The sequence below is a fragment of the Hemitrygon akajei genome, chromosome 11 (assembly GCF_048418815.1).
Source record: "Hemitrygon akajei chromosome 11, sHemAka1.3, whole genome shotgun sequence".
In the NCBI taxonomy this organism is placed as follows: Eukaryota; Metazoa; Chordata; class Chondrichthyes; order Myliobatiformes; family Dasyatidae; genus Hemitrygon; species Hemitrygon akajei.
This window is the reverse complement of record NC_133134.1, coordinates 37,804,356-37,817,391: the sequence shown is the minus strand read 5'-3', so window position 1 is coordinate 37,817,391 and position 13,036 is coordinate 37,804,356. Positions and strand designations below refer to the sequence as shown.

The 13,036-nt window shown below is 39.0% G+C and overlaps 1 protein-coding gene across 2 annotated transcripts in view; it reads right to left on the bottom strand.

Annotated features, from left to right (window-relative positions):
- Positions 1-13,036, bottom strand: part of sdk1a (sidekick cell adhesion molecule 1a) — a 769,571-nt gene that overhangs the window by 487,023 nt on the left and 269,512 nt on the right. For both annotated transcript variants that reach the window (XM_073060649.1, XM_073060650.1), the window contains exon 4: positions 9,061-9,208. In XM_073060649.1, coding sequence (XP_072916750.1) covers positions 9,061-9,208 — 148 coding nt within the window. The remainder of the gene's footprint in view (positions 1-9,060; positions 9,209-13,036) is intronic.

Genomic DNA, 13,036 nt, shown 5'->3' with positions numbered 1-13,036 from the left:
ATAACCGGGATATCAACAGCATAGAAAATAGATCATAGAGATCATAAAGGGAAAACTTCACACAAAATTTACTTTTAGGTTGAAGAAAATCTGCCAAACAAAGCACAATAGTAAAAATTTAAAGGTATTAATTAGATTTTCAGCATAATTAAGTGATAGTAATGGACATACCTTTGCAATATTTCTTAAGTACAGAAATGTTGTTCTGGTCACTTTCTTTATGTGCAATTTAAAATTCAAATCAGAATCAAAGATAACACCCAGGCTTGTTACTTCAGATTTTACAAGAGGCACCAAGTTCCAAAATTTATCAAGAAGTTTATCTCTTTTGGCTTTGGGACCAACCAAAAGTATTTCAGTTTTACCTTCATTTAGTTTTAAGAAATTCTTGCCCATCCATTTGTTTATTTCAGCCATACCAGAAGACATAAAAAGTACGGTGTTATCATCATCAGGCTCAACCAAGATATACAACTGTGTGTCATCTGCATACCTGCAGAAACCAAGCTTTTCCCCCCTAAGGAAAGCATGTATAAGGAGAAGAGTAGGGGACCAATATTGCTTCCCTGAGCAAAACCCATACCTCATACATCATACCTCTTAGAAAACTGGTCTCCAAGAAAGGCAAAAATAAATTCTCTTGAAGATATATGCACAAAACCAATTAAGGGCACTACCAGAAAGGCCAACTCAGTTCTCAGGGCGATCTAGGAGAATGTTGTGATTAACTTATGTCAAAGGCAGTGCATCGAATTAGAACTGAGATCCTGTTGGTATTGGTGCACAGCCTAGGTCACAGACAATTTGGGCAAGGGCTGTCTCCAATCTGTGGTTTGCTTTAAAACCTGACTGAAACATATCTAGAATATTGTTCTCATTCAGAAAATTGTTGAGTTGGTTGAAAATGACTTTCTTAAGAACCTTGCACAGGAAGAGAAGATTTGATATTGGCCTTTTGTTAGGTAGTATCTCACTATCAAGGTTTGGCTTTTCAAGTAGGGGTTTGACACCCACAACTTTGAAGGTATCCGGAAAGCCTCTACTTTCAAGGGATGTGTTAGCAATTTTTCGAAATGAGTTGAAAACCTTATCAAGAGTCTCTGAACAGTGTGGTTGGGACAGTTGAGACAGCAGCAGACTGTTTACTCTTTATTACAATCTTGTGGAGCTCTGAATTAGAAATACTTGTAAGTTTTGACATGGCAGCCACTTTTTCACGAAGTTGGCCATACAGGCTACCAGTATCTGTAACTATACTCTCCTTAATTTTATATTGAGAATTCCTCATATTTTGTGGCACATGCTTGACTAAGACATTACAGTTTGGCGCAGAGTTCAAAAGTCAGTTATAGTTGAGAGCAACATTCTGGAATTGCCACTATTCTCTGTAATAATCTTTGAAAAATGGGCTCTTCTTGCAAGGCAGCATAAAAGAAAGCTAGCTTTTCCTTGAAAATATTACAGTGGATATCTAGCCCATTTCCGCTCAACTACCTCAACCACTCTGCATGATCTCTTGAGCTCAGGGACAGAATTGTTTAATCATGCTGACATTTTACCAAGTGATTTCTTTTTAACCCAAAGTGGGACCACTGTCCTTAATATATTTATTAAGCTATTATTGTAGGAATCAACTATTGATTTGGTTGAATTTCAATTTGGTTTAACAGTGCAGATCTAGCATGTACTGAAATCAAAGTGTCAGTTAATATAGAACACATATAAACAATATCTACATTTTAGTTGACCTCTAATCCTGATAATGAGCAAAGGAACATTTTATTCATTGCCAAATTTATTGACCATATTAAGACTTATAACTAATAGTTTTAGCTAAACCTACATTCATGTTAAAAGGTAAAGTGATTCAATCAATTTTATAAGAAAATTACTGATAACTACAGTATTATCATATATAAAAAAAGGATCTTGGCCTCAGATGTCAACTGTCCAAGTCCCTCCACAGATTTTGCCTCACATGCTGAGTTCTCCAGGTTTTTGTATGTTACTCCTACACTCTTTTGTCTATGTTCTCACTCCCTAACTACCTTCATTCACTCATTGACCAGAAATCTTGTCTACAGTTTATCACCATGGTAACTCCACTGTCACCCTATCAGAGGCATTGCCTCACCCTCTCTCTTCCTGCACCTTAGCAAGCTTTCCTTTTCTGCACCCCACCTTCCCACCACTGACAAGTCTTGACATGATAGGTTGAAATTTCTCTTCCGACACTTGCAGCCTGACCTACCGAGTATTTCTATTCAAGTAACAAACAGATAACTGATGTTCTGTGATATTGTGATAAAGCTTATTAGTTTCTCTATGAACTGCTTCAAAACTATTGTGAGGTGGAAACCTGATTAGAGGGATATTAAAATCACAGTATGGAAGAGGCCTTTCACTTTGCCAGTCCTTACCAGCTTTATATGAAAGCAATACAACCCTTTCCTTATAACCTTGCTGGTTATTTCTTTCTAGATGCTTTTCCAACTTATTTTAAATATTACAGTTGAATCTTTCTCTTTACCAAGTGCAGTGCATTTTATATTTTAAATTTGCTTTTCCTGATGTTATTTTGGAATCTCCTCCATTCCGTATCTTCAAGTTCTTGACTCCACTGCTAATGGGAACACAGTTTTCCTCCGTCTGCATCCTTCATGATCCCCGTGTAACTTCCTCAATTCAAAGCAGATCAGGCCTTGCTCAGGTGATTGAAAAATACTTAGCTGTTCTTTCCTACACAGACTGATACAGAACCTACAGCAAAATGTATTGCCTTTTGAAATGCTAAAACAAATCTGGAACATGTGTGCAGGTAATGAGAAAGCTCCTCTAAGGAAGGCTGGAAACACACGAAGCAATGGCTGTTTTATACTGCTCATACACATCTCCCATCAACAAAGTGACTGTTCAGCAGAGCGCCAGAATATTTCTTGGCCAGAAAGATGAAAAGTGCATCACAACATTCATTTTATTGGTCATGATGTATATTAGATATTTTTTAAAAATATATTAAATTCAACAAAATACCCAGGATAACACACATAAATTCTGCCTAGTCAGCTCAGTTCATACATCATTTTGCGCGTGTTGCTCTGGGATTCCCAGCATCAAAGAACCGCTTGTGTTTTTGAAAATATCCAGGATGTCAGGCTCGTGGATGAGTGTTTGATGAAGGCTCTGATCATATTGTTATTCTTCTCATAGAAATACGGTAAATCACATTATTTTAAAATCAGTGGGATGTGTTTCTCCCACCAGTGATGCTTCTAGCAAAGGAGGAGAACATTTGGAGAAACAGGAGCCTGCTTAGACTTCTAACTCACATCAAAAGCAAACCAAACCCTCATGTATCACTACAATTGTCCGAGGCATATTAAATGTTCAGGGATCTATCCGAAACAGCCCTCTCTCTGTTCTGCACAAGGCCTTCAGTTCCGGCAGAAAACACATTGACACCCATCATCATGAGAGATTTTGATGCTAAGCTGGAATCTGAAACAGTGACAATGATTTCCTTTAATCTTTTTGATGCATATGATGGTAACATTCCAAAAAGTGCAAAGAAACTGAGAGGGAATGTTGTCCGCCAAAAATAATAAACTTTGGCGTTTCACTGCACTCCTCCCAAACTACAGCAGAGTGTGTAGATAAAGATTAGTTTCTGTATCAACACTGGGATCAAAGATAGAAAATGTTGCCAAGGTAGCATTTCTGGAAAAGAAACAGAGCTAGTAGTTCAAATTGAAGACTTGTCTTCAGAGTTGAAAAACCAAGAAAATAAGTTGGCTTCAAGTTGGAGAAGGAGTGGGTCGAGTAGATGAAGATCTCTCTGATAAGGTGAGGCCAGGACTGCCATGGTGATGAGCAGTTGACAAAGCCATCTGCTTGACAGATTAATGAGCAGAGACAGACAGAATACAGAGGAACGCGTAAAAATGGTGAAATGCTGAAATGTAGGAAATGGCTACAAACCAGGCCAAAAATTGATAAAGATTCTGAAAAACAACAAAATCAAAAGAACTGATCTTTATCATTAGAAGTCAAGAATTTAACTTGTCAGGAAAAGATTTTCCCGAATATCAATCTCGTTTATTTTCTTGGTGATTCTTATTTGATGTTTATGGTCACAGGCCAGTGATTTCTTTTTTCCAAGCAGCACTGGTTTCTATTTGCAAAAGTATGCATTGAAATAATCTAATTAACCTACAAATAACTGATGGTTAGTAAAGGCAAAACAAAATCTTTCTTCCTTTATAAACAGCTGAGATTCACCTCATTTGTTTCAGATAAATGTGCAAACAACTGGTAAAATCAGCAACTTTTAATTTTCCAGTGTCACAACGATGTACTTCCAAATGAACATTACAATTTTGGGCATAAACAAACCTCCATGAAAAAACAAGAGATTACACATGAAATTTCAATAATCAAGCCTGAACCTATTCATTATTCTGTCCAATAATTGTAAATGCTGAGCAACACGGGACATGGTAAAGTCACCTGATAATTGTAACTTGACAAATATTTGGCAAATTCAATCATTTCAGGAGACATGAAGAAAACGAACAGAGGTGTTGTCGGCAAATCCAATTCAGTCAGTTTAATATTTCCCTCAACAATGATTAAGGCTGATGAATTCAAAGTTCAAAGTACATTTATTATCGAAGTATGTTTACATTATACAACCTTGAGATTCGTCTCCCTACAGGTAGCCACAAAGCAAAGAAACCCAAAAGAACCCTTAAAAAAGACTCTCAAACACTCAATGTGGAGAGAGAAAATAAAACACAGATCATGCAAGCAATAAAAGCAAGCAAACAACGTTCAGAAATGAAGTTCATGAGTTCTTACCTGAAACCATTGCATTTGTAGGAATATCAAATAAAATTTAGTTGTTGATATTTGACGCAGGAAAACAAAGATCTGGCTTAAATGTCTTGTCATTGTTGACTAGTAAAACAAACCCAAGCTCTTAATGTCACATATTCAACATCAGGAAGGAATCCTGTCAACTCTGCTACATCAAAGCATTTTTTAGAGAAGGAGCAAGAAGAGTAGACCATTCTCTCTTTCATGACTCTTTGCCATTCAGTGTGATCAGCGTTGATCACTCAAATGCAATGTAGTTGGTTTAAAAATATCCATCTCCTTGTTGAATATGTTTAAAAATTTGGCTTAAACTTTTTTCTGTAGTAGAGAGTTCTACAATTTTGCCACTCCCTGGAAGAAATAATCCCCCCTCAACTCGGTGTTAAATGGCCTCCCCTTATCCTCAGACAGTGAACCTTGGTCCTCATCTCCTCAGTCATTGGTAACATCCTTCCTACGTTTAATGTTTCCACTTCTGTTAGAAAGTAGCATTTACTACCAGCAAGATTGTCGCTGAATCGTTTGCGAGGGGTGCATAAAATGATTTCAGTCAACGTCCTGCAGGCCATATTTGGAATATATCCTGCCCCTTTATAGACCATAGACCAGTCCAGCACAGAACAGGCCCTTTGGCTCACATTGTTGTGCCAACTTTTTAACCTACACGAACAATCAGATCCTTCCCTCACATATAGCCCGTATCCCTCCATTTTCCTTTCATCTATGTGCTTACCTAAGAGTCTCTCAGCCTCCATCCCACCCTGGCAGTGCATCCAAGGCACTCACTTCTCTCTGTGCATACCTCTAACATTTCAATTTTTCTCCAATCATCTTAAAAAATGTCCACTGATATTAGCTATTGCCGCCCTGGGAAAAAGGCACTGGCTGTCCACTCTATCTATGCCTCTTATCATCTCATACACCTCTATTAAGTCGTTTTTCATCCTCCTGTACTCCAAAGACAAAAGCCCCAGCTTGTTCAGCCTTTCCTCATAAGACTTGTTCTCTAATTCAGGCATCCTTATAAATCTCCTCTGCAGCCAGCTTCCACATCCTTCCAAATATGAGGTGAACAGAAAGGAACGCAATATTCCAAGTGTAGTCTGTCCAGAGTTTTGTGGAGCCGCAATATTACCTCACAACTTTTAAAGTCAATCCCCAAACTAATGGTGGCCAACACACCACGTGCCTTCTTAAAAACTCTCTCAACTTGCATGGCACTTTAAGGGGGTCTATGGTCTTCGACCGCAAAATCCCTCCATTCTTCCACTCTGCAAAGAATCCTGCCTTCAAGTTTCACCTTCCAAAACATAATATTACTTTTCTTGATTGAACGTCATCTGCCGCTCCTCAGCCCAGCCGTGTTCTATCAATATCCTGGTGTTACCTATGACAACCTTCTACACTATCCACATCTCCAACAACCTTCATGTCATCTGCAAACTTACTAAATCCTCTCTTCCACTTCCTCACCCAAGCCATTTAGAAAAATCACAAACAGCAGTGGTCCTAGGATAGATCCCTGCTGAACACCACTAGTCATCAAGCACCAGACAGAATACCCTCCACCTGATTACCATCCTCTTCCTTCTGTTGGCAAACTTATTCCAAATCCATGCAGTTAACTTTCCACGGACCCCATGCCACGTGACTTTCTGAATGTGCCTTCCATGGGACACCTTGTCAAACACTTACTATACACCACATAAACCAAGCAATCATTTTCTGTCACTTCCTCAAAAAAGCCTATCAGGCTCATGAGGCACAACCTGCCCCTCACATATCCATGCTGACTATCCCTAATAATGTTATGCTTCTTCAAGTGCTTTTAAACGGTCCCAAGGAACCCTCTCCATTAGTTTTCCCAGCACTAACATATGAATTTTCTATAACTCACTGGTCTGTAATCACCAAGATTATCCCCATTATCCTTCTTGAAGAAAGGAGCAACATTTGCCATCCTCCAATCCTCTGGTACTACTCTTAAAGCCAGTGAGAATGCAAAGATCATCTTTAATCTCTTTTCTCACTTCCTATAGTAACCTGGGGTATATCCCATCTAGCCCTGGAGACCTCTCTATCCTAATGCTTTTCAAGAGATCTCTTACTTCGCTTGACATGCTTCTGCAAATTAGCTTCTTCTTGTTGACATCACTTTAATCCAGGCCCCTCTCACTGGTGAACACTAAAGCAAAGTGTTCATTAAAGACTCCCCTTGCCCCTCCAACTCTAGGCACATTTCCCCCTCTATCCCTGGGCAGTCTTACCTTCACTCTAGTCATTCTCCTATTCTTCACAAACATGTAGAATGCCTTGGGGTTTTTCTTTATCCTACTCATGAAAGACCTCTTATGATCACTTCTAGCTCTCCCAAGTATCTTTTAAGCTCCTTCCTGGCTATCTTATAACTCTCAAGATCACTGTTTTGAGTTTTGCTTCCTAAACCTTAAATATGATTTCTTCTTCCTCTTGACTAAATGTTGCACCTCTTTTGTCAACTACAGAATATAGAATGGTACAGCACAGTACAGGCCTTTCTCTCACAATGTTGTGCCAACCCTTTAACCTACTCTAAGATCATTCTAACCCTTCTCTCCCATAGAGCCCTACATTCATCTTTCACCCATGTGCCTATCGAAGAGTCTCGTAAATGTCCCTAATGTACCAAATGAACCACTACCCCGGCAGCACACTCCTTGCACTTATCACACTGTGTAAAAAACCGACCTTTGAAATCCTCTAATCATAATTAAAAATATGCCCCCTGCTATTTGCCACTTCCACCCAGGGAAGAAGGCACTGACTGTTCACCCTACCTAGGCCACTTATCGTCTTATACACCTCTATCAAGTCACCTCTCATCCTGCTTCACTTCAAAGAGAAAAACCACAACCACTCCACATGTGACATGTTCTATAATGAAGGCAGCATTAAGAATGCTTCCTTCTTCCTCCTGGCAAGATGTTTCACTTTTCTTGTCAACCTGGTTCTTTCAACCTACCACCCTCCCCCCCCATCTCCAGTGGGAAAAACATATCCAAATTCACACGCAAGTGCCCCCTAAACAACCTTCACATTTTCACTGTACACTTCCCCGAGTACATCTGTTCCTAAGTTACACTCCCAAATTCCTGCCTAATAGTATTATAATTCTCTCCACCACCCCCCCCCCCCCCATCAAATTAAATACTTCACTGTACCATCTGCTCATGCCCCTGTCCAAGGGTATGGTAAAGGTCAGGGAGCTGTGTTCACCATCTTCGAAATGCTCACCCACCAAGAAATTTGTCACCTGTCCAGGTTGATTCTTTCTCAGTTCATTGCAAATTACATCCTCATCCTGCTATTTGTTACTTCTATGCTGAGCGTGCCAATGAATTTCTGACTTGATTTTGACTTCAAACAGAACTCTGTTGCTCAAGGCCTACCTGTATCAGGTCCTTTTCATTATCAGCCTAAATTGGCTTATTTACAATATCTGGCAATGAAGCAATGCCTGAGCTTGGAAATTTTCATCCTTGTTTTCAAGCTCCTCCTTGGTCTCACTCTGCCCGATCTTTCCAAGATATCTACTGCACATATCCAAAACTTGATTTCTGATCATCCTCAAATTGAATTATTTTACCATCGGTGATCATGCTTTCACCCCAAGTGATAAACTATCATTTTCTCTCTCCCCTTCTTCCTCAGTCTCTCCCTCCCTCACTCTCAATATTTATTATCTTCTGCTTGTCATTTTCCCAAAACACACTCATTTTGTTTTAAACCCAGGTTACTGATAATACATTTGAAATTAAGCCATACACAGCACAAGCAATAGACAAGTACAAGATATTGTTCCATTCCATTGAATCAAGGCAAACATGAGTATTTAGCAACAAAATACCCTTTATTTTGCCCAACCACTAACAATTGCATTGCATCAATATAATATTGACAGATCTTGTAGTTATCTATATCAGTAATATTTCTTTACAGCAATGCATTTATAGGGGATCATGGATAAATGATTCTAAACAATGTTGATCTCTGCATCTAAAAACCATATCCTCACATACAACGCTTGGTTCTGAGTGAAATACTAAATCCTGCGATATTACATCAGCATTAAGAAAATCTATAACTTCATTCCTAATTCCATTTTAAAACAATTCCCCACTGTTGACCATGAGCAGGTTCACTTACATTCTCTTGCTAGGGATAATCTTTTGGCCATCGCGAAACCACGTCACTTGCGGCTGTGGGTAACTGCTGAGATTCGGAGGTTTTAGAACTGCTGCCTGGCCTTGTGTTATTACAATATGTTGATCCGCACCTTCAAAGTTCCTCATGTCTGCAGATATAAAATTAGAAATTTCTACTGATTAAATGTGATAACCTATCAAACATGAAAAAATGTAGGCATACTTCATTTATTGTGAAAAAATAGATAAACTGATCAACTGGAACTTCTATGATAAACTTCATATTAATAATAGATAGCATTTCTAGAGTCAATCTGGACAAATAACGTCCAATTTTAGTCAAATATTTTACTTCATTTTCTCTCCTATGGTTCACAGGACAAGGAGGGCAGCAAATAAAGGTTTCTGAAGCAACCACCTTTTGATACCACTTCCATATGAGGAAACAAATGCATGAAAGACACACAGATGTACAGTATTTCACATCCTTTCGTTTAGAACGATAGTGAAACATCTACTGCAGTACCATTACACATCTCACAAGATACATGCAGAGAAGCTGACTGCAGATAAAAGAAAAATCATTTCAGTAATCACTGAGTAAGCACAAATGCGAAAAAAAATTAGTTTTATTTCTGTATTGTGCCTTTCACACATCAGTCTTCTGTTCCAAAAAGTGTGAATTTTGCTTTATTTAAACTTGCAATGAAAAGATTCCAGAGAGAGTAAGATCAAAGAAGTGCACAGTGGTCATGTTGAGAGTTGGGAGGCAAGAATCATTGCAGCTAATATTTGGACTGGAAGTTCGAGAAAATTAAGCAATCCTCTGGAGGGTAAAAGCATTTCAGCAGCAAAACTGTCAAACGCATGTCATTCCAACTATCTGAAATATGAAAACAAACTCAAAGTCAAGGCACGGCTTCTAGGATTTGCAGTGAATAAAATATGAGTACCGGTAAGTTTTAATGAATTCTCAGCTCAAAATTTGTATAGAATTTTTAGACACAGTCTTTAAAGCAGAACAAAGTATTTCAACATCATAGGAAATTGACTTCAGAAATGTTCATTTTACATAAAAGTAATCATAAAAATGTAAGAAGTAAAACAATGGGACTATTCAGCCTCGAATATCTGCCTTACCTTCCATAAGCTCACAAGATCTATTACTTCAGTGCCACTTTCCTACAAACCCTTGGATTTCCTTAATATCAAAAAGTCTAGCAATTGCTGTCCTGAAAATATTCTAAAACTGAGCCTCCAAAGCCCCCTTTGGGAGTTAGTGCTAAAGATTCACACCTACTGAATGACTGCATTTCATTTCCTATCAGCCCCATATGCTGAGCCCTTCTTTGAGAACCTTCTGATTCCACATACACATGCCAAGGAAAACATTACCCTGTCATACCCCAGAAAAATTTATGAGCTAAGAGCCACTTAAACATCACCAATAAATTCTTTTTGCGCTTCCAGCCAGGTACAGGTATCGATTTTAACCGCTGTTTCCATGACAAACTCTGCCATCTTCATCAGGGATGATCCCCGGGCATGTCAATCCAGTGGTCTATCCTTCCTGATTGGTCAGTCCTCATCCAATCAGGTTTCTACTCTCCCACCTTGTCTACAATTGAATTCCAGTTCTTACTTCGAGTGAGACTTCGTCTTTGTTAAAATTCTTTTCCTTTTGTTTTATTTCAATGGCTTCCTTCACCAGGTGGTCCCAAAAGCCATTGGCAAGGCACAATAGTTTTGTGCTGTCGAAATCAATCCTATGGCCATTGCGGATGCAATGTTCTGCTACCGCCGATTTCTCCAGGTATCCCAGACACAGCTCATGTGCTCCTTGATGCGGGTTTCCACCGTGCGTTCTGCCTGACCGATATACGCTGCTCCACATTCACAGGGAATCCTGTAAACGCCAGCCATCCAGAAGGAAGCTCAAATCATAGCTTACGCAGGTCAAAGATGACCTGGGACTCAGCACAGCTGGCGTTATATACACAGGGAAAGAACTAGTTCCTTTTTCATCATAAACATCAGTAAGATTCTAACAAGTTCATTTGAACAGTAATGTCATGCTGGCCTTCATCAGTTAGGGCATTCAGTACAGGAGCTGGGACATTATGTTGTAGTTGTGTTACGCTGATGAGGTCACATTTGGAGTACTGTGTAGAGCTTAGGTCACTAGGAAAGATGTGATTCAATGAAAAGAGCAGAGAAAAGATTTACAAGAATGTTTCAAGGACTAGAGAGCCATAGTTATGGAATGGTTGGCCAGACTAGGGCTTTATTTACTGGACATAGATGAATAAGGGATTATCTTATAAAAATGTTTAAGATTATAAAGGGCATAGATAAGCTGAATGATAATGGCCTTTTTTCCCCAGGGTGGGGAATCCAAAACTAGGTAGCACAGATCTAGGGAAAGAGGAAAAAGATTTAAAAGGTACCCGAGGGGAAACTTTTTTTCGTTCAGAGCTTGTTGAGTATATGGAATGAGCTGCAGAAGAAGCGATTGAGGCAGAGACAGCAGCATCATTCAAGAAACACTTGGATAGGTGCGTGGAGAGGCAGGGATTAGAGAGATATGGGCTGAATGCAGAAACTGGAACCAGGTGGGCGAGAACAGTGGTCGCTATGGACTTGTTTGGCCGACGGGCCTGTATCTGACTGTACTGATCTAAGACTCTAATCTGAGGGGTAGACAGATGGCTCAGGTCTGTTCTTTTCCTTCTCCAAATGTCAAGAGATTGGTCCATTCCATTCGCAAGAGTGTTTTGGACAACGTTGTCAATGCCCTAAAACTTAAAGGTCTAAAATGCGTTAATTCCCTGAGTATGTTAAGAAAAGTAAGAAATACTGCCAAAGGAAGTAAGATTATCCACTTAACAATCTTTCAAGAGTTCTTCTATTGCCTTTTCTTATCAATTAATGTTAATTTTTAACATTTGATTGTAGCTGAAATGTTTAATCTAGAATCATCACTTCATCACGAACTAAATTTCATTTGTTAGACTACTTATTTCAGAGCACTACAATAATGCGTTAATACCCGCTTTAAAAGTTAAATTTTAGTTAACTGAACCAATTGAACAAATACTCTCCTCACACACATGCTGTTTTATTTCATTCCTATTGTCAATAGCAAAATCCTCTGTCACAGTACTTTGGATTTTCACTATTTATTCTCAGAGTTGGTGCTTAGATTTTTAATCTTTTGTTCAATGGTTTTGTATTACTGAAAGAACTATTTCATTTCCCCTTTCCAATGCTCAGCCATTTTAAAGGCAGCAATTCTGCCTTTGTTATGTATTCATCATCATTCATCCTAGAGCCCACCTCTGATGCACATTCTTTGTGCGCAGTTTTGTATACACGCATTTCTCTGAACATTGCACTCAGGTTTGTTAAGCCTATTGTTAAGAGATGTCCACATGGTCTGCTTTCCGGCAGGAGACCATACTTATCAGAAAATGGCGAAGATCTGGAAATGTTCAGCATCTGTACACAGAGAAAAAGAGTTAACTTTTTTTTTGGCTGACAGCCTTTCATCAGGAGTTGAAATGTGTAGAAAACAGACACGCACAAGCTGTTAACTATTTCTTCCTGGCCTCCACCTTTCGACAGAGATTTCCTTTACGCTGTCCATTCTTCCACGTTGCTAACGAACCAGAAGGTCTAATTTTCCAAACGTTCTTGGTTCTGATTAAAAGACATCATCACGAACATGAACTTCCTCCCTTCGCATGGACTGCCTGAATTGCTGAACACTTCCAGCATTTGATTATTTTATTTCAGAATCACAGCATCGGTCGGTTGATGCTTTCTCTACCAGAGTAACAGTTGATTTGGTAATTCCTCTTCAACACAGATCAATTGCATTTCCATACTCAGAGATCAGTCAACTCTGCACTGATAATTCACAAGACCAATCTATTTCTGCATGATAGTGTACCATGAATTATGATATATTGATCCTT